At 39.5% G+C, this 27,308-nt stretch overlaps 1 protein-coding gene across 3 annotated transcripts in view; it reads right to left on the bottom strand.

Moving 5' to 3' along the window:
- The window catches only part of NLK (nemo like kinase), a 150,602-nt gene extending 129,959 nt beyond the window's left edge, over positions 1–20,643 (bottom strand). For 2 of the 3 annotated variants that reach the window (XR_002337277.2, XM_021067474.2), the window contains exon 1: positions 19,039–20,643. Coding sequence is in view for 1 of the 3 variants with exons in the window: in XM_021067474.2 (XP_020923133.1) it covers positions 19,039–19,496 (458 nt within the window). In the remaining 2 variants the exon portion in view is untranslated. Of the gene's footprint in view, positions 1–8,450; positions 8,556–19,038 lie in introns of those variants that run through there. The other variant, XM_084985565.1, reaches the window with a different exon arrangement.
- Positions 20,644–27,308: the final 6,665 nt, after the last annotated feature.

Here is a 27,308-nt window from a genome sequence, read left to right as displayed (position 1 = left end):
AGGACATCTGCTCTTGCCCTAGAAATTAGGCAGGAAAATTTAAAAAGGCAGCAAGATTGGAAAGAAAAACTCTCTATTTGCAGATGGCATGACCTTGTATAAAGAAAATCATGAGGAATATATTTTAAAACTATTAGAACTAATAAAATATGTTCAGCCAGGTTGCAGGACAAGATTAATACATAACAATCAGCTGTACACACAAGCAATATGCTATCAAAAACGAAATTAAGAAAGCGATTCCAGTATCATTAAAAACACTTTTAAAAACTTAGCAATAAATTTAACAAGAAGTATAAAACATATGCTGAAAAAGAAATTGTTGAAGAAATTAAAGATCTAAATAAATGGAAAAACATCCCATGTTCATAGATTAGAAAACTTACTATTGTTAAGATGACAAAACTTCCCAAAAGGATCTACAGATTCAACGCAATCCCTTTCAAAATCCCATCTAGCTTTTTTGCAGAAATTGGCAAACTGATCCTAAAATTCACATGAAAATGCAAGGGATCCTGAACAGTCAAAACAATCTTAAAAGAAAACAAGTTGGAAGGCTCAAATTTCCCTGTTTCACAACTTACTGCAATGTACTGGCATAAGGAGAGATCTATAAACCAATGAAATCGAATTGAGAATCCAGAAATAAACTACTACATTTATGGTCAACTGATTTTCAACAAGAGTGCCAAGGTCAATTAGGAAATAAAAGTCTTCTCAACAAATGGTGATGAGAAAAGTAGATGTCCACAGGCAAAAGAATGAAGTTGAAGCCCCTACTTCATGCCATACAAAAATTAACTCAAAATGGATCACAGACCTAAATGTAAGAGCTAAAACTATAAAACTCTTAGAAGAAAATACAAGGGTAAATCTTCATGACCCCGGTTTTGGCAAAACCTTCTTAAATATGACACCAAAAGAGCAGGCAACAAACAACAAATAGATAAATTGGACTTCAATAAAAACTTCTGTGCTACAAAGGACACCATCAAGAAAATAAAAAGACAAGAATGGAAAAAGATATTTGCAAATCATGTATCTGATAATGGACTGGTATCTAGCATATATAAAGAATTTAATAACTGAACAACAAAAATATAACCCAATTTAAAAATGCGCTAAGGACCTGTGTAAACATTTCTCCAAAGTCAACAAGCACATGAAAAAACGTTCAACATCATTAGTCATTAAGGAAATACAAATCAAAACCACAATGAAGTCCCATTTCACACCAACTAAGACACCTATAATCAAGAAGACAGTAAAAATGAAGAGAGTAAATGTTGACAAGGATGTGGAGAAACTACAATCTCCTTATACTGCTGCTGGTAATGTAAAATTGTTCAGCCACTGTGGAAAACAGTTTGGTGGTTCCTCAAAAAGTTAAACATAGAATTCATAGATGCTAGATAGCCCAACAATTCCATTCTTAGGTATACAACCAAGAGAAATGAAAACATATGTTCACATAAAACTTGTACATGACTATTCATAAGAACTATTACTCGAAATAGACCCAAAGTAGGGAAAAAGCCTAAGACCCAACAACTGATGAATGGATAAACAATGACCGTGTGGTATACATCTATACAATGGAATATCATTCAGGCATAAAAAGGGATGAAGTAATGAAAAATGCTACAAGGATAATTCAACCTTGAAAACATGCTAAGTGAAAAAAGTCACAAAAGACTACACATTGTATGATTCTGTTTATATGAAATGTCCAGAATAGGCAAATCTAGAGCGAGAGAAAAATTAATAGTTGCCAATAGAGAGTGATTGGCTAATAGGTATGAGTTTTCTTTTGTTGGTGATGAAAATGTTCTGAACTTAAAATGAAAATTTATTCTGTGAATATATGGAAAAACCATTAAATTATAAAGTTTAGATAGGCAAATTCCATGATGTGAATTATATCTCAAGAAAGCCATTTTTTAAAAGGAGGTTATAATAAACCCAAAATTCAGGACAGTGGTTTCTTCTTGGCAGAGGAGGTAAGGCAGAGAAATGGGTGGGATGTGCTTTAAGGGCTTCGACAGTGTTGATTTTATGTTCTATTTCTTAGGCTGTGCTGTGGATTCATGGACACTTTATTATTCTTAACTTTCATCACATATATATAATATTTATTTGTTTGTTTGAAGAGCACAGGACTGGGTAAAAGCCCTTTACTACCGCTTAATAGCTATGAAGCCCAAGGAAAGTCACTCAGACCTGAGCTGTAGCTTCCTCCTCTAGAAAGAGGGACACTATCCTATACATCCTTAAGGTTATTCTATATAATAAAGAAGTTCTTAGCGTTTCTCTAAAGTAGAAGTTATAAAATCCAAAGGGGAAATCCGCTATACTCTCACATCACTATAATAACCACTGTCGGTAGATATTCTCCCAGACTTTTCTGGAACATATGAATTTATTAGTATTTTAAGTCAATAATCTTTGACACTGATTTTCACTTAAGAAATTGTGAACATCTTTCAAAGATAACTACACTACTCATAGACATTTAGGGAGATTTCAATCTGGGGGATTTTCCCTTTTTTTTGTTTTTCCTTTTAGACTTTTTTACAGCATTTCTTTTTTTTTTTTTTTTTTTTTTTTTTTTTTGTCTTTTGTCTTTTTTTAGGGCTGCACTCGCAGCACATAGAGGTTCCCAGACTAGGGGTCGAATCCGAGCTGTAGCCACCGGCCTACATCACAGAAACGCCAGATCCTAACGGAATCTTCGACCTACACCACAGCTCACTGCAACACAGGATCCTTAACCCACTGAGCTGCATCCTCATGGATACTAGTCAGATTCATTTCTGCTGAGCCACGACAGGAACTCCCTTTATGATGTATCTTACCAAACAGACATCTTAAATTTCTACACAGAATGATGTTCTTGTCTTGCTTTGAAGTCAAAGTAATACTCTCTTTCCAAGATGATAAAAATAGTTATCCATATTTTCTTCTTACTTTTGACTTTAATCCATTTGAACTTTATTTTTGTACATGATGAATATGGAGCTAACTTTATCCCTCCCACCACTAGCTAAACACCCCAACAAAGATACAAAATAAACCAGAGGTGTGTTGGAGCTGGTTCATACTGGCTCTTGAGACTTTTACATTTTCTGGAATTTTACAAAGCTGACTATGTAACACAGCCATTGTTAAAGATTAAATTATATAAACTCACAATGAAATAAATCATATTTTTAAAAAGTAATACTTACAAATCATCATTCTTAATTATCTTATCATGATTTATGCTTTTAAGGTTAACATCTACTCTTCCTGTATGTTGAAAACACTTTATAATGGTGTGCCACTGAGTTTCTTTTTCCAAGTTAGCATTTAGTAACTTCAGGTTGGTAGCTTAAAACTGGCCATTACAGGAGTATTAGTACTTACATTACAGAAATTGGCAGGCTCTACAAACTATAGCTTTTTTTATTTTTCAGAGACTTTGTTGTTAAACATATACACCAAAATAAGCCATTATTTCCCACTAACTTTAAAGATCTCTAGTACACTGTCATTTATTCATAAATTTACAGAACAGAATAAGGAGTTTAGAATTGAATGTATTTTTATTCTGTGCTAGCATCAGACTGCTTTGCTATGTTTTGATGTATTAGATGACACTTTAGACACAGCTTCTATTTTTCTAACATGAGATCACAGTACTGCATTGAGAATGCATTTTGCCTCAACAATTCAACAGCATTCTTAACGTAGATTATAGAAAGCAGTAGCAAAATAATGGACTGTTTGGGGGAATAGTTAGTAACTATACTATTTAGATTAGGGTTCTTTACTCTTAAGAAAGAAAATTCAAATGCAAGAAAACAAAATCACTAGGGTAGGGTTAAGTCTAACTACTATTCTGTTTCCTCATTAAAACTCCTCATTGAACGAGGAAGAAGGGATCTATGTAAAGGCAAGAACCAGTGACAGTATTCTTCGACCATCACCATCACCTACAAACTTAGCATTAGCAACTTTTTCGTTTGTTTTTTAGGGTTGCACCGAGGCATATGGAGGTTCCCAGGCTAGGGGTCGAATAAGAGCTGTAGTCGCCGCCGGCTTACTCCAGAGCCACAGCAACGCGAGATCCAAGCCACGTCTTCGACCTACACCACAGGTCACAGCTATGCTGGATCCTTAACCCACTGAGTGAGACCAGGGGTCGAACCTGAGTCCTCACGGATACTAGTCAGATTCGTTTCTGCTGAGCCACGACAGACTCCCTAGCAACTTTCAATTCAACAACAAACACTTAATAAGTACCCACCAAGACTATAGGTTCTGGAGACGCAAATGACACATGGTGGCCTCAAACTTTGAAGCTCTCATCATTTTTAGTGGATCAGTAGATAAAGAATGTGTCATAAGTGATTATAAGCCTTAGATTTGATAGCTCTGAGCGGGAAAGAGACAGATTGATTTTCATTTGTCTTCTGAGAACAAGCATTTACCTTAAGAAGAAAAAAAAAAATCAAGGTATTAAAAAAAAGTCTGCCCACCTACAGAGACAAGCTGATATGTATTAGTAACTGTATCTGCACCATCTACACCACTTAAACATCACAGTGTGCCTATTTTAATGTCTTTCCTGCTGAGGTACTTTAATAAGTCAAGGATGTATTTGCAGATACAACTACCAACTGCCATCAAATAAACCAGTATCTGCTGCATATATCTTTCTTACCTGTCACAAGCCATTTAGATTCGAACTCCAGCTACCTCATTCTAGGTGTTTATTTTATGAAACTTACATAATGTAATAGCTGGGTGGACTCAATAAACCAACCCACTTTTGCACATAAACCAAAAGACTTAACTTTTAAAGACTTGCTGTCCAGTTGGGGTTTCTGGCTGACAAAATACCTCATATAGTAGCCCAAGGAGCAAACACAAATGGCTGCCCTTTTCATATAGACAGTGGTGACTTAATATATACAGAGTGATGACTTCAACCACTTCTAATTACTAATATTTTAAACTTTAAAATTTATTTCTTAGGAATTTGTGCTATATATAGAAATAATCATTACCCTTTGGAAACAATGGCTCATTTACTGAAAATTAGTTTAACAAAGGAATTATTCGGTGCTGAAAAATACAGAGCAGTGAATTGGGTGGCACAAATCACAACATCATCAGCTCATGTGACTATTATTAGGGTAATTTTCTTAATAAAAAAAAAACTATAATAACTTAAAATTTCACCTCAGCAATGTAATATCCTTCTCCTTCATGTCCTCTGCCACAAAACAATGAAACCAGATCTTAGGTTCTTATTTTGAAAATGTCCCTTCACTCCAATCTAAGCTAATTACCAAACACACACACACACACACACACACACACACACACACACACAAAACTTTACAGAATGGAATATTTCTATTCGGCCTAAAGCCTAGTTTTGACTGCTATGTTTCAGTTGCACATTTGATTCACACTGAATTCTGTTTGAAGTATTAAGAGAATAAATAGCATTCCAAAAGTCACAAGCTTGAAAACTTCCAGTTCCTTCTCTAGTTGGAGAGCTTACAAAACTTATTACATGGAACAGTGAGTTGATGCAGTGACCATAAATTTCTTAACACTGTAAGCTTAAATTTAATCGAAACCTAATCTCAGCAAGTTCTGTAAAAATAGCCTCAGAGGAGATAAAGCACAAGTCACAAAATGTTAATCTAGAAGAATGGTTTATGGGTATATCACTGTACAATTCTTTCAAGTTTTCTGAGGTTTAAATTTTTTCAAAAAATAAAAGGGATATCCACAAAGCAGATACATAACACCATTACATATGCCATGAAAAGAGTGGGTTATTTTCCACCAAAATCCTTGCAGCTCATGACATTAAACTGTCACCAGAAACCTTAAGAATCACTAGCACACAAAAACCAACCAACAGAGTATTATTAATACTCTATTTTTTTTCAGAAGCATTGTTCCTGGTTTCACTTATATAGTTTTTGTTTATTTGTTTTGTTTTTTTGCTTTTAGAAGAATACTTCCTCCGTTTTCAACAGGCATTAAGTTGGACAGGTAATACTGGTAAAGCAGCAAAAGAGCAAAGGTTCTGGCTCAGCCTCTTACCAGCCATGTGACCTTGGACAAATCTCTTAGCGTCTCTGCATCTCCATTTACCCACTTATAAAATGAGGCAGTTACACTAGATGCATTCTAAAATATCTTCCAACTCCATCATTCCTTTCAGATAGAGCTCTGGGCTTGTGAGAATGAAAAAATTAGCCCTTAAAAAAAAAAAAAGGCCAAAACCTACTTTTCTAATGTTACTGAAACAAATAGGACACAGGACACAAAACTGTAAATATACACAACAAATAATCATGACCCCAACCCTAATAATATTTCACACACACACACACACAGTAGATAAAAAAAAAAAAAAACAGCATCCTACATCAAAATTCTATCAGTGGCTATCTCTGATTTGCAGGTTACAAACACCTTTTCCATATTTTCTGAGTTTCCTACAATAAACATATTATTACTTTGATAATAGGGCGGGAGGAGGGAGTTAAAGGGTAAATAAAAACCCTTCCCTGTGGCTAAGGGAAATTTTACCTTCAGAAAGCATTCTAGAATTCAAATGAATTTTTCAAAAACAGTTGAGTGTTAATTAGAAAAAAAAAATCTCTGGTACAGTCAGTTACTTGATACCTGTCAACAATTATACAAAGTCTGCTGGCTATCCATCCTAAGTCAGTAAGCGTTAAGGAGGTGCTATATCTTTTCACACATACTGAATCTGGTAATAATAACAATAGCCAGCACTTACATAGTGCCAAGCACAGTTCTGAGACTTTACATTTATACTGATGCATTGAATCCTCACAACAACCCTATGAGATAGAAATACCATTATTTATTATCACCATGTTATGACAACCCTGAGGCCCAAGGAGGTTAAATAATTTGTTCACAATTAATAGGGGGCAAAGTCAAGATTTAAATCCAGGCAGTCTGTCATCAGAGTACAGGCTCTTAACTATTAAGCCATTCTGTCCCTTTGTACTTAAAAAGTCTTACTCAGGTCACTCTTTAACTGATTTTGCTCTCAAAGTTTGTCTAAAGTACTTTTTTTTAACTGATTTTGCTCTCAAAGTTTGTCTAAAGTACTTTTTTTTAACCTGAAGAGAAATTAATATTTAAGTACTGGGATAAAAAGACAGGCCAACCTTTTAACTTGCTAGCTTAAAATGATTACTTCAAAGGTACAGGAAGTATAATTTAATCTCCATACATATCACCAGGTAAATGATATTAAAACATCTGTGGAATTAAATAGCACTAATTACTAAGATAAAATTAGAATGTTTTAATAAAGATTCTTTATTGATTGGTATTATCTGTCCTCATGAATCTTCTTTGAAAAGAGCCCCTAAAACCAACTGCTGTATCTTTTTAAAATTTCTATTTTAATGAAATTTTAAACAATTTTGTAATTAGCTAGTTTGGTTTTTAAAAGAATGCATCAATATTTATTTTGAACATTGGCTTGAGTACACACCCAGTTATCTTCACAATAACCTCAAATACTATATAACATGCAGAACCTAGGAGAAAGAGCACAAAGCAAGCTGCCAATTAAACACGGTTGAAGGTTCTCACCTAATTCTTACGCAATTCAAACCCAAACCAAGAACATGTGTGTCCCTTTTCCACCCAGTACCATTACCTTTCAATGTTTATGGTTTCTGGATTACTCTAAATAAAGCTCAAATGTCTCCACATCTGTATTACTAAATTTCTAGTCCTGTCAAAGTATATATAGAAATCAATAGTTTCCTATTTTAAAAAACTAAAAAGATAAGGAAGTGGAGAAGTGAGAAAAAAAACTTCGCATTAGTATGCCTGTTAACTTAGATGTGCAACGAGATGGTCACCTAATAATTGCACCCTTTGGGTACTTCTGTACTGGTAAGATAATAAAGTGAAATAAAGTCACCTGGTTTACTTCAATTTACTTACACAATTTGCAAATCTGTAGCTCTCTGCCATGGTACATTAAGAAAATTAGCATGTAAGAAAAATCACCTGCTTATGTAAATTGGAGGATGGTTTTTATCCATGCAGACAGAAGAAGAAGAAAAAAGCTGCAATCTGGGTCAAATGACTAATTTTATCTATTTGTTCAAATGTCTCTCTTCACCTTTTCTCTGTAGCTCAAAGCAAGAATTTTAGGTCAAGGAACAGATAAACAAAACGTTTCTGTGTTGTCCACTACCCCCTGTAAGAACTTTGCTGCCTGGCATTACTGAGCTCTATATTACTTAAACTGAAAACAAGACTGAGAACTTTATCTAGATAACAAAACCACAACACTGAGAGAGGAAAGAAAAGAAATCAATGGAGGATATCTGATCTAACTGGGAAGGAAAGCAAACATGGCAAGGATCAGGTACCAATTTTACCTTCTGCTACTTTAGGCAAACAGAGCTTCAGAAAAGGAAAATACTCCAAATAATTCAGGGCAGGCAAGACAACTTCTCCACAAAGAACATTATTCCAGTTTGCTCTATAAACATACACAGTCAAGTTTTTCTGAGTCTGACCAAAGTCAGATGAATGCTTTCTTGGTCACTTAATGACTACCTTCCCAGCATTCGTTGCTGGAATTCATCCCTCCCGCTAATAACTGACTCCATCTGCAGGTCCAGGGCTGGACCTGATCGCTCCAAAAGTAACCTTATCCCCACTGACAATGACTGGTTCAGAAGTGAGCAGACAACCCAACAAAGGCCAAAGAGACACTAGAACATGGCTACTAAACACTTGAAATTTGGCTAGTCCAAACTGAAAAGTGTGGTAAGCAGTAAGATACAGACTGGATCTTGCACATTTTGTATGAAAAGAAAGAATGTAAATGATCTAATTAATGACTTTTATAGTAATAATGTGTTGAAATGATAATTTTTGGAATACACTGAATTAAATAAAATACATTACTAAAATTAATTTCACCTGTTTCTTTGTACTTTTAAATGTGGCCACTAGAAAATTTATTTATTTATTTATTTGGGGGGGGGGTCTTTTTGCCATTTCCATATGCTCCCGTGGCATATGGAAGTTCCCAGGCTAGAGGTTGAATCGGAGCTGGAGTCACCAGCCTATGCCAGAGCCACAGCAACGCAAGATCCGAGCTGTGTCTGCAACCTTCACCACAGCTCACAGCAACGCTGGATCCTTAACCCACTGAGCAAGGGCAGGGATCGAACCCGCAACCTCATGGTTCCTAGTCGGATTCGTTAACCACTGTGCCACGACGGGAACTCCGAAAATTTAAAATCACATGTGGCTTGCATTATACAGTTGAACCTTGAACAACATGAAGGTTAGGGATACTGACTCCCCTGACCCCCAGTGCAGTCAAAAATTCATGCGTAACCTTTGACTCTCCCTCAACTACTGATAGCCTATGGCTGACTAAAAGGAAGCCTTACTGATAACATTAACAATAGATTAACACATATTTTGTATGTTGTATGTATTATACACTATATCCTTACAACAAAGGAAGCTAGAGAAAAGAAAATGTTAAGAAAATCATAAAAGAAAATATATTTATAGTGCTGTCTACAAAATGAATCATCTGTCAGTACTTATATCAATATTGTCTTATAAGATATGAAACACTAGATATTATAGGTATCACTAACACTACACATAAAAAATGAAAAGATAAAGTGAAAAAGAAATATTCATTTAAGGGTATAACTATTCATGCACTGAAAACAAGCAGCAATATGGTAGCTTTAAGGTAGCCTAGTTTAATGAATGTTGAGTATTAGAAACACATTTTTTTTAAAGACTCTTACCTGTGATGATAAGCTGATACAGAATTTCCCCAATTATGATAAATCTGGTACAGAATTTTCCCAGTAAATGGGGGGGGGGGTAGCAATAATGTATGGTAATGTAATTGCTTGAAAGCAAAGTTATAAAACAGTAAGAAAACTAACACTATCAATTTTATATTATTAATAATTTCTTATACCTATGTAAAGGTAGACTAGTAGCTACATATTTTATGCATTCATGACATACCTTTTACTTAATATTGTCCATATCTCTAGTCCACAGGGTTTGTAAGTTTTTTTCAGTCACAAATCTCCAAAAAAATTTCCAATAAATTTACTTTTTAAAATCTGCATATTAAGTATGCAGTTCAATCCCATGTTGTTCAAGGGTCAAATGGACAGCTACTGGACAGCGTTTCGGGGCTTGCTGAGGACTTCTATGAAAGAGTTTCCTTCCTGCCTTGGAAGAGCTTCAGGAAGTCACCCTCTATCTCTGGGCACTGTACACCCTTAATCTTCTATAGCCGTAAAGGTTTGACACAGCTCTTTTTCTGGGAGGTCCATCTCCAAACCAGTAAATTCTCGACGTAAATTTAGAATTTCAAAGATTCTTAAAAACAAAACATTTTAAATCAACTTTCTGGTTAATGTAAGCATTGGTAGGCAAATTGGCTTACTTGATTACTTACAAAAAAAAAAGACACAATACTTAATATTAGACCTTATTTGAAAATTTAAAAAGCACTGCAAATATTTAAGAAAACAAGCAAATAAGTCTAGAACACTAAAAAAGGTCAAGTACTATCAGCATGTAATACCAAATTTATATTGAGGGGAAAACGTGTTCATTTGCAAATAGGCTCTTCACAACTGCACCACAACATGTATAATCACTACCAAGAAGTCAGTACTAGGAGAAAATAAGTCTCTTGGACAAACTGCATGTTTAAAATCTGATCCCAAATTTGAAAACTCTATGAAATGCTGCACATTGGAAAAGGGTTACATTTGTCTCATTCTACCTTTAAACAATTTTAGAAACTATTCAACATCTGTAGTAGACACTAGTTGTAGAAAGGTGTAGACACTAGCAGAATCTACTTGCCCAAAATGACAGAATGCTTTACAAATGTTAATACAACTTTATAATATAAACATAGGAAGCACAGGATCTTATAAATGAGAAAACCAAGACTCAGAAGAGTCAAATAACTTTATCAAGGTCATTGAGTTGTTAGTAGTAAGGCAGGGACCAGAACCTTATCTCCTAACAAGTCTAGTTTAGTACCTTATTACCCTGTCATTAAAAACAAGAATTCTTCCCAAGGAAATGGCACTTGAATACGATAAACATCAAGTTTTCTGGTTTATTAAACTAGAAGTAATAGCCTAGGATTTGGGAGAATTTTATTAATAATAAAACAAAGTGCTGCTAATACTGAAGACAGTCTTTAGAGCCATTTTTTCCCTTTTTCTCAAAGGGGGGAAAATCATACAATCATTCTCATGTGCCATCAACGATCTACTTGCTAAATTCAATGACCTTTTCTCCACCCTTATTTTCTTTAACTTTATCTGCACCAAAGGTCACTCTCATCTTCCTAACAATCATCTGCCTTATGTAGATTGTCAATCACTATGAACACATTTTCCTATCTGACTGCCCTTTAGTTACACCTCCAATAATTTCTCCCACCTATAACTAAGAATACTCCCTAAGGCCCAGACCTCAGCTACCTCTACTCTTCCATTCATATACCTTTAAAAAGGGGGGAAATCAATCTGAACAAGTCCATCTCTTACTTAAAAACTTTTAATGGTTGCATTCCCAGTGTTTCACCCTTTTTCATTACCGCCCATCCCCTCAGGAGTGTTTTTACACACTTCTGTCCTAGCCACCCCACTGTGAAATTTTAATACCATAGACATGCTATATATCTGTTTATGCACTGTCTGTATATATGTGCTGTATTCATAAAAAGAGTAAAACTTTTTTTCCCTCTCTCTCAAGTACCAACAGTGTCTCAACTCTTCAGCAGGACACTCCAACCTCTACAGGACCTAGCTTAAATCTGCACTCCTCCCTTATCTCTAATCACCGCCTGCACTGCACTTTATAGTAAGTAACTCCAGCCCTGTAAGTCTCCCTAATATGGGCCCATCCACCCATAATGCATCTGCCCCTTAGTTGATTCTCTCATTCTTAAAACTCAGCTGAGGTACTACCTCTTCTGGGACGAATCCATATGTTCCACAGAAATCCCTCTGTATTCCCAGGGAGCATCTCCACTGCGCATGTATGGCAGTGAATTGTAACTGTGCATTTATAATTCTCTCTCCCCTACTAGATCATAATCTCCTTTTAATCCTTATCATCCAGCACAGTACCTGGCAAACAGGCAACACACAGTAAATGAGTATTATAAAAGTGAAAAGAATATGTACATATGTTTTTTATTTGACTGTTTCAAATTTAGTTTCAACTCTCCAGCAAGACTCCCTAAGAGCAGGGAGGTATCACTTGCCATACTTTTTTTTAACCTGCAAGCTTCTTCAAGGCAATATCTTGATTTAAACATCTTTATATCCCTGTACCAAGCACAGTACAGATAACAGCAGAAACCTGAAAGAGGTTTGCTACATTACTCACAGAACTAAGCATCCTCACTAGTGCCTACAACCTGCTGGTCTGTAGCAGGTTGACAATAAAAATACACTGACTAGTGAGTTCCAACAATGTCAAAACCTTCTGCTGTCTGATAGCAGATATGATTCAATTAGCCAAACTAATTCTAAACACAGATGTGAAACTGGGTTTAGGTAAAAAGCACCAATCATGACCAAAAGCATGATCAAAAGTACACGCTCCCTCTCCTTACACCACTACAATTAACTATTAATGCTGAACTCAGTATAGTTTCCTTAGAAGTCATCTTTTCTCATGTCTCTTAGCCAGGGACCTTAGAGCTACCAACTAGGTCCATGATGAGGTGTCACGTGCTTATTGACAGTCCTACAACCGTTGCCTCAGGCGCTCTCGCTCTCGCTCTCGGTGTTACTCCCAAGCAACGAAAGGATCAAACGGACAAGCTATTTTAGGTAGGAAATCATTGTAGATCTGCACTGGATGACCCGATCAACAAATAACTCACCAGAGTATTCTGGAAGCACAGGGAATCATAAATAAAACCCAAATATAATCTTATAATGAAAAGAGCTTCTACCCAGTGGTTGGTTGGGTGACAAATGGAAGTTTCTTTGGCCTTGACAATTTCCATCAAAGAAATCCCATCAGCATATTAAGGAAATATACAGTATATACATTTGATTCTTGAACTCTTAAGACACCAATAAATCTAATACAAACCACCAAGAACAGACAATTCTACACATAGAAATCAGTGAAACACTAATGCTCCAAGTTATGAAGATTAGATATTCCAGTACTCCATTAAAGATGGCCTTTTATATCAAGAAACAACAACGCTATGGTTGCCTATGCTTTGAGGGTTAAATCCCAGAACTTTGACTGAAATAATAATCAGTTAATGTATTTTATAAATATTCTTCTAGTCTAGCATATGAAAGGGAACTGTATCTGCTCCTATTTCTTTTTCGGGCCATGCACCAGATACTGATAGCTGAAAAAGGTGCATATAATTCTGAGGGATATTTTTGTTTTAGCCTGTGTGAATAGGCAATTATTTCTGAAATGTATTTTTTTAGTAAAAAAAAAAAAAACAACTTTTTTTCTAAGCCGATATTCGATAGCATAGTATGAAATTTCTCCTTAAGAATAAAACAAGTTTCTTTTGTTAAACTTTTAGTTTTTGAATAAAATTGCATTATCTTGTCCAAGAGCCTAAGTACAAAATGACTTCCAATGTTACAGGCTATGGAGTTTCTATCGCCAAGAAACCAGTTCCATATCATTGGACTGTATTACTTTTATTCTTTCTTTGTCTCCTTTACTTTATGACCATGAACCTGCAGTTTCTAAAAGTAAGTTCGTTTGTAGTTAAAACTAACAATATAGATTTCCACATTTCTAGTTTCACACGGATGCTTTGTTATGTCTAGAAGAGCAACCGTTTCCTTTTTATGGTGCGGGCTCTGCTTCTTCAAAGCTCTTTTCACAAAGCAGACCCCCCAAAGAATCCAGCTGTGGCTGTTAATCTTGGCTGATAAAGAAACTCCTCAGTACTAGATTCTTAACCTGTAAAACACAGTCAATAACAAAATACTCTTTGGTATACTACTCTTTCTGATGCAACTAACTCCAGCATTCCCCCAAGATTATCCCAAAAGCATTCCTCATTTTTCCAAATTATAGTTTGCTATTTGAGGATTAAGAGGGTCAGAAAAAATATCAGAGAAAAAAAACAAAATGATGCCTCTAATGTTCACAAGATGAGCCAGCTAGACAATCTCTGCCATGCAAAAGGATTTACACTGAATAACTTTTCATTAAATCACACCTATTTCCCTCACCTCACTGGGATCTTCTTTAGCAACTCACACCTTTTCATCCAAACACAAGTAAAATTAATTTCTACTAAATCTTAACTTTGACAGTGAGGATGTCCTTCATTTGTGACATGCTGATAAGAAAAAAATAATCTCCTTCCAGGTATGTAAATCCATAATGTCTTCTAAAACAGTGCAGATGATCTTGCTAGAACACCTACCAAGCCCACACAAACATGTATATTATGTTATTATTGTTTAGGGGTTTTTTTAATCTTTTTTTTTTTTTCCTTAGGACTGCACCTGTGGCACATGGAAGTTCCCAGGCTAGAGGCTGAATTGGACCTGCAGCTACCAGCCTAAGCCACAGCCACAGCCAAGCCAGATCCACGATGTGTCTGCGACAAACCCGCCTGCTCACGCCAACGCTGGATTCTTTAACGCACTGAGCGGGGCCGCAGATGAAACCTGCATCCTCATGGACACTGTTAGGTTCTTAACCAAATGAGCCACAAAAGCAACGGCAAACAAGGTATTTTTTTTAAGTGGATCTTTAGTCAAACACCTACAAATTGCAAAAAAGGAAGACTTTCCCAGAGTTCCCTCATGGATATTAGTCAGGTCCGTTACTGCCAAGCCATAATGGGAACTCCCTATTATGTATTTTTTATGCATTTGTTATTAATTAAGTGAGAGAACAGGACAGACAATTTTACCCTAACTCTAAATTTAACCCTCCTTACCTCCCTGGCACAACTAAGGGAATACTCTATGGTATTTAAAGTCATGCCTCCAAAAAAAGTTTGCCTGTTGGTTTCACCGATAAATCTGACCATATGTGAAGTCACTTCTATGCATATTTACAGAAGTATGATTTTCCTGCCAACAATAACTACAATAAAAAAAAAAACAGCTAACATTTATTGAGTGCTTCCTGTGTGCTAGACAGTATACTCTTTGGTTTACAAGAATTACCTCATTTAATCCTCACACCAATCCTATGAGATAGGTGCTATTATTATCCTTGTTTTACAGATGAGGAACAGAGAAGTTAAATGATATATTGATATCACATAGCTATAACTATCATTACAGTGATGCTTAAGTTCTGAAGTAATTTAGTAAAAGTAACTTGCTAAAGTATTAGAATAATAAAATTCAAAGTCCTCAAATTTTACTTGGGATAAAAGGCAACAGAATGAATGAATCCTTTTCAGTTAATCAGATAAGTAAAAAAACCAAAAACACTAATTTTATAAAGTAGAAGCTTTTTCCAGACACACTTTTGTCAAGGTGGCAAATGTACCATTACTTCAATCTGCTATTTTAGGTTGCCAGTGTCAAAACTGCCTGGGTTTAGCAGTCCTCAAACCTCCCTCATGTGGTCAACTTCCTTCAAGTCAAAAGTATACACTTCATGAGCCCCTTGAGGCCTTAGTTATAATCTGGCCCAAAGTTGTCACACTTTTAAGAACAGCATAACTTTCCTCCTCTGTAAACTACAGACAAACAGGTATTCACACTAGCCTCGCAAAACAAACTACTGAGGTTTCTGTTTGAGTTCTTTTGTGTTTTGCTTTTGCATTATGAAAATGTCCATATGGGCATTTGGAAGCCTTAACATCTGATAAAGAAGGTCAAATTATATATGATGCCTTGATAACTCATGAACAATATTCTATTATAGGCAATGACTGTATCTCAGGCTACCCCATGATCATATTACCAGGTAAACCGGGACCCTACTTTGAGACAAAACACAGCAGACACTTGCTAATGAAACCTTAATTGAACTGTCAAAGCACCACCTCTACCAGCAAGCTAACAGATATTTCACTACTTTTACACAACTGTCCAATACTGATAAGTTATTCCGATAGTTAAATTCAACAGAAAGATAAATCAAGCCTGGTAGACTAAATTGTTCAGTGATAAATGTGAACGGTAAAATGCCGCACCACTTCAACAAATACCTCTCTCCTTGTCTACATGGAGGAAAAACAATATCTCCCAAAATTATATGCAACATTTTTAGCCATCAGTTACTACCACTGGGTATATGTCCAGAAAAAAGAAATGAGAGCAGATATAGTTGAACAGAAATAGTTTCCTTTCATACGCCAGAAGAAAAATATTTGCAAAATTCATTAAACATACTTGAGTCTAAGTTAATCTTATAATGCCCAACTAGTTACATGGTGCTTTGAATTAAATGATGTATCATTGGGAGAATATTTTTATGTTCCATTTTAATCACTTTGGAAAATAGTTGTCTCAGACGCAGTAGATGCCTTCTAAATTAAAAAGAAAAATTCTCAGTTAAAAAGTAAAAAACCTCACTAAAATCTTTAGCTTGGGTTTCAGAATACTAGTGCAATTCACTCGGGTTTGTTGTTCAAATCTCTAGTTTTAACAATCTTACTCAGGTCATATAGCAGTTAAGTTCCAAATATAATAAGCAATTCAGACAGCAAGTCATCAATATATAAATATAAAAATAGAAAAAGTATTTGCATACTAAAACACACCTGGAACTCTTCCCTTTTTTTCAAATTCTATTTCACCTGTAAGAGCTCATGAAAACATTCAGTGAGGCTAAGTAGAAAAACTTGGTTAAAGAACAAAGGCGGCCCTGACCAGGAGATCAAGTAATCAGCCAGCAAAGATGCCACATCACTGTGCTAGGTGCTGGGGAGAAAAAGAAGTACTCTAGCAGACCCAGTCATTACCCTCAAGGGGCTTACAAATGTAATCAGTGAGACAAGACAAATACAAAACAAGTGTGGAAGATGGCCCACAGATGGAGGTACTTTAAGTACATGGAAAGAATTCCATAGGTGGTGGAAGGTATCAATCAATAAAGAATCTAGAATGGATTCAAAACACACACAGATTTTCACAAACTGGTAATTCAGCATACCCACTACCAGAATGTTTGCTGTGGGGTGTTTCGGCACTCCCCTTTAAAAAAAGAAAGAAAGAAATCCTTTAGCGCCAACTTGAACTTAAAACTTAAGAAGTCACATCACCATTTCATAGAAATGTAGGTGAATGACACCTTTAGAACACAACAGAGTTAAGAATGCTGCAACCCATTTCCCTATCTCTGGTTCTGTAGACTATATGCAAACCACTAAAATGAAAGAGAGCATCCAGGTCCTAAGAAAATCCAAACAAAATCTCAGTAAATCAATGACAAAATTTAAGCAAGGAACACTCTTTTTCCTGCCCCCCCCCCAACCACCACCCAGCTTTGAAATTCTCAAGGGTTAGGCAAGGCAACAGCAGTTCACAGTACAGTCCCTGAGGCTAGGATATGGAAGGGAAGAGAGGAAGGCAAGAACAGGCAGGTCCCTGAACAGAGACTTGAAGAGGCACCATTGCCGCTACACTCTTTCCCACCAGGAATCCCACACACCTTGGGGATGGGGGCACAGCAGCAGAAACCTCCCTGGAGAGCTTGCTGGGAAAACACCGGACTCTACCAGTTGAAAAAAAAGATGGATCAGATCACTTAGGAGCCTACTTTATAAAAATCTGAAATATAAAGATGGCCAGATACAATACAAAAATGAAACTCATATCAATTACAGCCTGAAAATCAATGATGAAAGGAGACATTTACCAGGCTAATTCCAAAGAGTTCATTTTCCTGTGCTGATGGAGGCTTCTTCTAGACATTAACAAGAATCTTTTTTTTTTTTTTTTTTGAGGTATAGTTGAAGGATCTATTTTTGAAGCACTGAAAACATTATCTATCCACACCAGAATACTTTCATCCTTGGGCGGGGGGGGGGAATCCCTTTCACTCTAGTTATGAAAGGAACAGGAATTGTAGACAATGATAAATACCTTTTATTATCAACTATTAACCTTTCTAAGAAGGACGAATAGATGAAATGTTGCATTTAAGAAGCCCTAGGACTTTTTAAAATATCCTAGAACTAGCAAAAGTAGAGCAGTTTCATGTTTAAAAAGTGTACTTCCTACTACAGCAACCACCCAAGGGATAACAGTAACTTACAAGCCACTAAATGACACTAAAACATTACACTGAATGTGGGCCACTGCATAGTTACAGTCTACTGACCTCGATCGTGGTACGCATGTGTGATGCTATATTTAATGCATTCTTATCAAAAGGCTAAAGCTACATACTTCCCAACTGTAGCTTTATGGTTTAAAATAAACCACTCATGTAACCTGATCTTCCTTCTGACCATCAAGATCACAAATTAAGGAATGAAAAGATAGAAAGAATAGCAAAATGGTTATGCAAAGTATATCCCAATGACAAGGCTATCATAAGGAACTGAGTTTGGGTCGGTTGTGGTATTTGTTGCAATCGATTCAAACTGAGTCAAACATGAGAGATGGCCAAGCAAGATTTGTGTAGGCATAAGCATTCCATGCATTCATCTATTTATTGATCCTCCATTCCGTGGCTTGCTTAGGTTCTACACAATAAGTTTGGTAGACAACAAACTTATGTGTGTTACTCAACAGAGGGTGCTCCACCAAAGTTGGCCACGACTCAAAGGCCTAAGCCTACACAGCCAATGCATTAGGCCTCTTTACCAGGTGTGGAAGGGTGGCTTCCTACAGCTGAGCTGCGGAACAACCCAAGAAGCTTGTTCTACTTGGGTCAACACCGAGAAGAAAACCAGGAGAAAGGCCTTGCCCAACGACAGCTGGGAGAAGAAACACGAAGTTGCGGTTTTCTTGGGATACTCACCAGACGACACCAAAGGCTCCATATCCAATAGGTCTATCCGGCTCAATATCCAGCTGCTGTTGTGGATGATGCGAGTGCTGATGATGGTGCGCCTTAACTGTGGCAGCTGCGGCAGCCTGTACCTGAGCTGGGGCTGCTGCAGCTGGTCCAGGAGCCTGACCCGGTGCCGGTGATGGGAAATATGGCTGTTGTTGCCCAGGGTTTAACATGGCTGCAGCTGCGGCCGCTGCTGCGGCTGCCGCAGCTGCCGACGAGGTATGCTGCTGTACGGGGTGGACAGCAGCAGCCGACCCGGGATGAAGATGGTGCTGAGGGTGGTGGTGGTGGTGAAGGTGAGGAGGAGGGAGGTGTGGAAGGTGGTGGTGATGGTGGTGGTGGTGCCCTGCTGCTGCCGCAGATGTACCGCCATTGTAAGCCGCCATCATTTTTGCGTTGGCTCTTGCGCCACAAAGAGACATTCAAAAAAAAAATGCCCTTTGATTGGAAAGCAAACTGGGTCAAGCTGTCATTTGGCCATTTAAAAATGAAGAAAAGAACCCACTCACTCCACCTCCAAAAACATGGAGCGGAACTGGCTTTATGTCTTCATCAGTCAATCCAGACAAGTGAGCGGATCGTGGTGTTCAATTTGGGGGTGAGAGTGTGTGGAAGAGTGTGGGTTGCCCCCAAAAAAAATAAAAAAGAAAAAAGAAAAAGAAAAGAAAAAGGGAAAAGGGACCCCTTCCCCCCAGGTTTCCTGCCACAAGTGGGTACTAAAACTCCATCCTTAACTCGGGGGAGGTTCCAACTTTGACTGTGGGAATAAAGGCCAAACCTCCCGACCCCCCGAACTCCACACACGAAAAGGATCAGGTAACACACCACCCTTGGAATCCTGTAAGAGGCTTGACTCATCTACCCCTTCCATTCCCACATCCTTTTCTAAACACCTACCACCTCCTCAAAAATGCAACTGAAAAAAATTCCAACCACCCCAAAGTGAAAGGATGGGGGGAAATGTTCAGGGAAACCAGCTTTCCCCCCTCGAACTCTCAGGCCTTCCTACATCTCCCCCTACTCCTCGTCAGGCTGACCTGACTGGAGGGGAGGGGGGGGACTACTAAACTTTCCCGAACAGAAAAGAGCCAGGGAAGGAGGCAGGAGGGACCGAGTGAGCAGAGGAGGCGACAGGGCAGGACTGAGAGGAGAAAGAGAACCGGGGCAAAGTGAAGGTAAGGAGGTGCGGGGAGGAATGAAAGAGAGGTGGGCAGCACTCGGACGCCCAGACAGAGGGAACCGCCCCGGGAGGAGGTTGGGGTCCTGGGGCCAAAGAATGGGAGCCCCGGGAGGCGGGCGGGGTGCAGTCGGAAGCGGGCTGACTCCTGCCCCCGCCGCCGGCTGCTTCTGCTGAGGAGGGTTGGGGGGGAGAGCGGGTGGGTCCCCCCGCGCGACGGCCCCCGTAGGGCTCAAGGCTGCTCCGTCTCCCCCCCTCCCCCCCACCCGGCTTCGGTCCCCGCGGCCGCTTTCTCCTTAGCCGCCACCGCCGCTTTCTCCTCTGCCGCCGCCTCCTCAGCCGCTGGTGCCGCCGCGGCCGGACTCACCTCCCCTAGCAAAGCCGGATAGAGCGGAGCCAGCGGCGGACACGCGCAACCAGCCGCCGAGGCCCCGCCCCCGCCTCACACTGACCGGCTGCCCTAGCCAATCCACGCCCACCTGTCCGCATCCGCCTCCAATCCTGGGCCGGGAGTTTCAGACAGGCGCACTGCTCGGCCAGTGGCGACAAGGTGTGGGTCTCCTGGGGAAATCCCGCCCCCGACCTGGGATGGGCAGATCGAAAGACCAATCAAAAGGAAGAGTTTAGCCTGACCGACAAGGCCAAAAGCGAATTAAACACCAAAGATCTCCGTGACATTTTCTTTCGCCTCTCTCCTCTTTTCTTTTTCTTCTTTTATTTTTTTGGCAGGAGCAGGAAGCTGCGTGCTAATCCCGCCTGCCAAAGCTGATGGAATGAAAGAACCAATCGTGAACCGGGGACCAAGAACAGAGCAACCAATCCTTGGCTTGGAGAGGAAGTGGGTTGAGACTGGGGCCAGATAGACACTTGATATGACAAATGAAAAAAAAATTGCTCTCGGTCCCACCCTTCAGGTCTCCTATAGGTCAGGATTGTGGAGAATTCGCTGTCATATCAGCGACGACCTCCTCAGGGGGCGTGGCAAGATGAAAATGGGTGTGGTCTAAAGAAAGGGGCGGGACCTAGTCGAAGAAGGCGGAGTCCAAATCGTCTCTGGTCCATTGATAGCAGCCCTCTACTATCCCTTTTAAAGAAATCAGGTGTGGAGAAATAGGGGGAGCAAAAGGGGATGTCGAGCTTGTTAGGAAACTCAACCAAAGTTACTCAACAAGACAGGCACAAAAGAAATTCAGTAGACTGACAGTTCATAGCCAGTAGCTGGTTCTCCATGTCTCATCCTCATAGCGGCAAAAAGACATGTTATTTCTAGTTTTCAGGAATATACGCTCATTGAACTATAGGCTATTGATACAAATTAAAACAAAAATGATTACCCACAAAGACTAATTTCTCCCATATTTTCTAAGTCAATGAGTTCTAGCTATTGAAATCTTAACTAAAATAACATCTTTCACTTTCACAAAATTTACTTACCTGAATTTACCTTTCTTTAAAAATATGAAATAATACGCATACAGAATCTTACCCTTACTAAAACTGTGCACTCAGAACCCCGGAGATTGTCTTTGATTTTTTTTTTTTTTTTTTTTTTTTTTTTTTTTTGTCTTTTTGCCATTTCTTGGGCCGCTCTTGTGGCATATGGAGGTTCCCAGGCTAGGGGTCTAATCGGAGCCGTAGCTACCGGCCTACACCAGAGCCACAGCAACGCGGGATGGGAGCTGTGTCTGCAACCTTACACCACAGCTCAAGGCAACACCAGATCCTTAATCCACTGAGCAAGGCCAGGGATTGAACCCACAGCCTCATGGTTCCTAGTCGGGTTCGTTAACCACTGAACCATGACGGGAACTCCCTCTTTTCTTTTTTCTAAATGTCTGCACCTGCAGTATGTGGAAGTTCCCAGGCTAGGGATCGAATGGGAGCTAAAGCCGCTGGCCTATGCCACAGCCACAGCAACATGGGATCTGAGCAGCATGTGCAACCTACACCACAGCTCACAGCAACGCCAGATCCTTAACCCACTGACAGAGGCCAGGAATCAAACTGGCATCCTCAAGGATACTAGTCAGATTCGATTCTGCTGTGCCACAACAGGAACTCCTCCTTCCCTTCTAATCAATCAAATCTTAAGGGCTTTTGAACACTTATAAACCCACACACACCCTTCTCTCCAGTCACCATGGTATTACCCAAATGTATGCCATTAGCATCTTTAATTAAGGCATCTCCCTGCCTACAGGCTAGCTCTCCTCTAATCCATCTACTGAAAGCACTACAATCTTTTAAAAATACAAGTCTGACGATACTCTTACCCTTGAAAAAAAGTCATTAGGTCTAAATAGCCCAGCTGGATCTGGTTCCCCCGCCTTCCTAATCTCTCACCTCTACCTCCTATACTTCAAGCATTCTGTGTTTCTTTCAGTTCCTCAAATGGTTTGTTGCTTCCAAAACTTCACGGGTGTATTCGGCTCCAAATACTCGCTGTTCCACTCCTCTAACTTATGGTTCAGGTCTTCACCTACCTTTCTTTCTTTCTTTCTTTTCTTTCCTGGAAAGCTTTCCTTAACCCTGTTGTAGAGCATGTGCCTCTGCTATTTATCTCCATGGCACTGCCTCCCGCATAGCACTGAGAACTCTGTATTTTAATTGTTTGCTAAGTTTAACACGTCTGAAACTCGTCTGTCTCACTCAGTGTTGTATACCCAGTTCCTTGGACAGTGTCTAAAAGGTGAAGGCAATAAAGAGTTGCATCCGTTTCTGAGAGCTGGGGAAGTGGGTACCAACCCAAGCTCTGCGGTTCACGAGCTGTATGACTTAGGTGATTTAACTAAGTCATCCGTTGTCTGCGGAGACTATGAGACTTTTCTGAGTCTCAGTTGCCTCAACTGAAAATGAAGGTAATAATATATGCCTCATCGAGTGGATAAGGTGTGCACACTCCAAGTGGTACGTAAAGTGAGCCCTGGGGCTTCGGAAAAAAAGTCGTACAACTTCTATTTCTGCTTGTTTTTAATTTCGTCTTTTTTAAGAGTCCATTTTTGTGTTTTATAATGTGCATGATACACAGAGTAGTACACACATGTTATTTACCAAAAAAATTAAAATATGTAAATTGGGGATTTATGCTCCAAAATTTTATCCAAAAAAATTGGGAAATCATCGGTTTAGTGATTAATGTCTGTGATCCAGATCAGCTCTGTTCGATAGAAATATAATGAGAGTAATATCAGAAATATTGTGTTCTATTAGTCCCACTGAAAAGTTAAAAGAAACAAATAGAATTATTTTGGCAGCTAACATGTCCAAAATTTGTCATTTTAAACATATAATCAATGTGAAAGAAAGGTTGTGTATATATGTATATATATAGGTACTAAGTCTCTAAAATCCGGTGTGTATTTTGCATTTACAGCACATCTCAATTGAAATAAAATTTCGATTTCCTCTGTTCTACTAGTGACATTTCAAGTGCTTGATGGTCTCCTATGGGTAGTGGCTATCATATTAGACAGCACAGATCTAGATCATGAGTTTGAATCTTTGCGTTGCCCCTTACTAGCTGTATAATCTTGGGCAAGTTCCTTAACCTGTCTTAGTCTGAATTTCCTTGTCCATAAAGTAGAGAGGAACCTGACTTCTCCAATTGTTGTGATGATTCAAATAGACAATCATGGAAAGCACAAGCCTGGGGCCTACCTGGCTCCTCATCAGTGGCAGAAAGTGGAGTGGTTATTATTAATATTCGAATCCAAGGCAAAGTGTCAGATGAGAAATTCACACTGCCCACCCAGTTCATGTCCCCAGTACTCCCTCCATATGGGGCTGGTCTGATAGACACTCAATTTCCCTTAAACACATCACCACACAGTACAATATCCGGCCCTTTCCATTCCGTTCCATTTTCAGGAGCTGAGCTTGATGAACGAGAAGTCGGAAGTGACTCAGCAGGATAGCACTTAGAGCCTAAAAAAGCAAGCAGGACATCAGAATGCATAAGCAGGAATAGAATGTGCAGGAAGTGGGAGGTGATCTTCCCTTTCTTCCAAGAACTGGCTCCCCTCATCCGTTGTCTGCGGAGACTATGAGACTTGGGCACTTAACACTTTGGAACTTGAGGTTCTTCATCTGTTTTGAAGTAGAAAATAATATCTACTTCGAAAAGATATTGAGAAGATTAAATAAGGTCACGTATTAATATATGAAAGACCTAGTACAGTGCCTTACACAGATCAGGCACTCAACACAGGTAGCTTCCTTCCCACTTCTTTGTATTGGTTACGGATCAATTTTTTTTTCCCCTGGTATCTCCATTTCCAGTGCTCTTCAGAGAAATGGGGCATGGTAAGAAGTCAGGACTGAGTAAGGTCAGAAAAATCCAAGTTCATGTGCTGTCCAGTCCTTCTGACACCCGGGGCCTTCTTTTCCCGGAGCTGGACCTCTTCTCAACCACACAGCTTAAGCCCCTCAAGAATTCCCTATGCACGTATCTGAGGACTTTGGCCTCATCTTACCCTTCTCCATCTGGCAGCCCCTGGGGTGAGATATTCACTCCAAATCCAAACCCCAGGACCAAACCTTAGCTCTGACCTACGTCCTTGGCCAGGAAAGCCAGGCAATGTCGAACAATTTGCCGCTTCCCAGGTGAATCAATAACGAACACTTTATCTTCATATTATTAAAAAGTGGTAAACCATGTGATAAAATTTTGTTTAACATTTATAGGTGCCCTTTGTCATTTTGACTTCTCAGATCAGTAAACGAAAGTGTAAATCACATGCACTGGACATACAATAAAATTAAGCATGTTTCCTTACGTCATTGAAGGAAATGTCCTGTGGATCCATTTTTAGATTGGACTCCAAATGGTTTTGTTTTGTTTTTTGTCTTTTGTCTTTTTAGGGCCACACTGTGGCATATGGAGGTTCCCAGGCTAGGGGAACAATTGGAGCTATAGCTGCCGGCCTACCCCACAGCCACAGCAATGCCAGATCCGAGCCTCGTCTGCGACCTACACCACAGCTCACAGATCCTTAACCCGCTGAGCAACCTCATGGTTCCTAGTCAGATTCGTTTCCGCTGTGCGAAGACGGGAACTCCTGAAATAGACATTTCTAGATTAGCAGATGAAACCAAGTTCTCCAAGACCACGCTGAGCACTGTGTAGGCACAGCCCTAGACTGGTCCCCACTCCTTGCTGCAAGTTGGAATTACCTGGGGATCATTAAACATTACTGATGCCCCGCTGCAGGGGTGTGCTGGTAAATATTTAACCATCAGCTCTTTAGAAAGAAAAAGCCCTGATTTGCAGCCCATTTCCATGGTCTGAAAACTTCCACCATGGTGGATTTCAAGCCACCAGTATGACTTCACTGAAGGGGGAACTGGAAAGAGACACATATACAATAGGGACTCAAGGCAGGTGGCAGCTGACCACTACTTGGCATCCACCACCACTTAACTGGTACAGGGTCTAGGCCTGGGCGTCATACTTTTAAAATCTTCCCAGTGGATTCTAACATGAGTGCAGCAAGCTTGGAACCACTGGGCTAAGGGGCCTCATGATAAAGGCCCAGAAGCAAGAAACGGGCCACCTGACTGCCTTTCAGTGAAAAGTATAACTGACAACTAGATTGTAATATTTGCTCCCTTGTGTCAGAACACTGTCTCCCGCTAGGCAAGCCTCCACGGGAAACAAAATCAGCAGCAGAAGGTCGCTCTGTGGGCATGCTCTCAGGGCACAGAGTGGGTGGAGTGGAGACGTGGAAGGGAGGCTGGTGGGATATCTGAAGAGCCAAGGTCATTGAACGAATGTAATTGTCTGACTGGAGAATCCCGGTGGTGCTGGAAACACTGATAAATTCCACTCCAAGACACCCCTCCAGAGATGTCATGAGTCTTCTCTGAAAACCATCTTTATTCTAACTGGGTGGCCGGCCCTTGATTGGCTTGGTTCTTAACCTACATCTTCAGCTGTGCTGATGAAACCCTAGTCATTTTGGTTGATGTGTACCTCTCCCCGCTGGGGAGGTGTGGGAGGAGTAGTGTTTTTTATCTATAGGTGGCTGCCTGGACCCCACCCCTGGGTTCCCGTGGCCCCTTCTGCTTCTTTCCGTCACAGTACTTATAACTCGGCATTACAGATGTTTACCTGTCTGATGCTCTGGGAGCTCCCTAAAGGCGGAGACTATGTTCCTATTTTTCTCTGCATCCCCAGTGCCCAGAGTTGGTCCTTAAACTGAAGTAAAATGAGCTCATCCATCACATTATAAAATATTTTAAACTTACTTCAAAAAACACAAACAATTCACAGACTCTGGTTTTAAATTTTTCTAAGTTTACCCAGTCCTACTCTCCTTGGAGATAACCATTAATCTCAGTTAAGTGTGCATCTGAAATAGACATTTTTTTTTTTTAAATGCTTTTTAGGGCTGCACCTGGGGCATATGGAAGTTCCCAGGCTAGGGGTCAAGTTGGAGCTGCAGCTGCTGGCCTATACCACAGCCACAGCAACACAAGATCTGAGCCGTGTCTGCAACCTACACTACAGCTCACAGCAACACCAGATCCTTAACCCACTGAGCGAGGCTAGAGATTGAACCCTCATCAGACTAGATACTAGTCTGGTTTGATAACTGCTGAGCCACAGCAGGAACTCCCCAACTAGACTATTTTATGGACACTTAGACACACGCACACACATTTAGAAATATATGGTTTTATTTTTTGTGTTTTAAAAATACATGTTATTATACTATACATCAAGTCTTTATAACATGCTTTCACTTAATATGTTTTGGTGATTTTTTTTTTTTTTCTTATTTGGCCACCCTGCAGCATATGGAGTTTCCAGGCCAGGGATCAGATCTTAGCCACAGTTGTGACCTGTGATGCAGCTGCAGCAACTCTGGGTCCTTTAACCCACTCTGCTGGGCTGGGGATTGAACTTGGGTCTTGGTGCTGCAGAGACACCACCAATCCTGTTGTGTCAGAGGAGGAACTCCTGGGGATCTTTTTGTAATAACTATGGATAAATCTGCTTTGTTCTTTCAAAATATTTAATTCAAAAGGAGACCCTGAGACAGGGTTCATGTGCACG

Source organism: Sus scrofa, chromosome 12 (genome assembly GCF_054392235.1).
Source record: "Sus scrofa isolate SSC_HxYL_T2T_F1_AM1 chromosome 12, Sscrofa_HxYL_maternal_Yorkshire_Landrace_v2.0, whole genome shotgun sequence".
Lineage (NCBI taxonomy): Eukaryota > Metazoa > Chordata > Mammalia > Artiodactyla > Suidae > Sus > Sus scrofa.
Note: the sequence above shows the minus strand (reverse complement) of the source record. Positions and strands in the feature narration are given on the sequence as shown.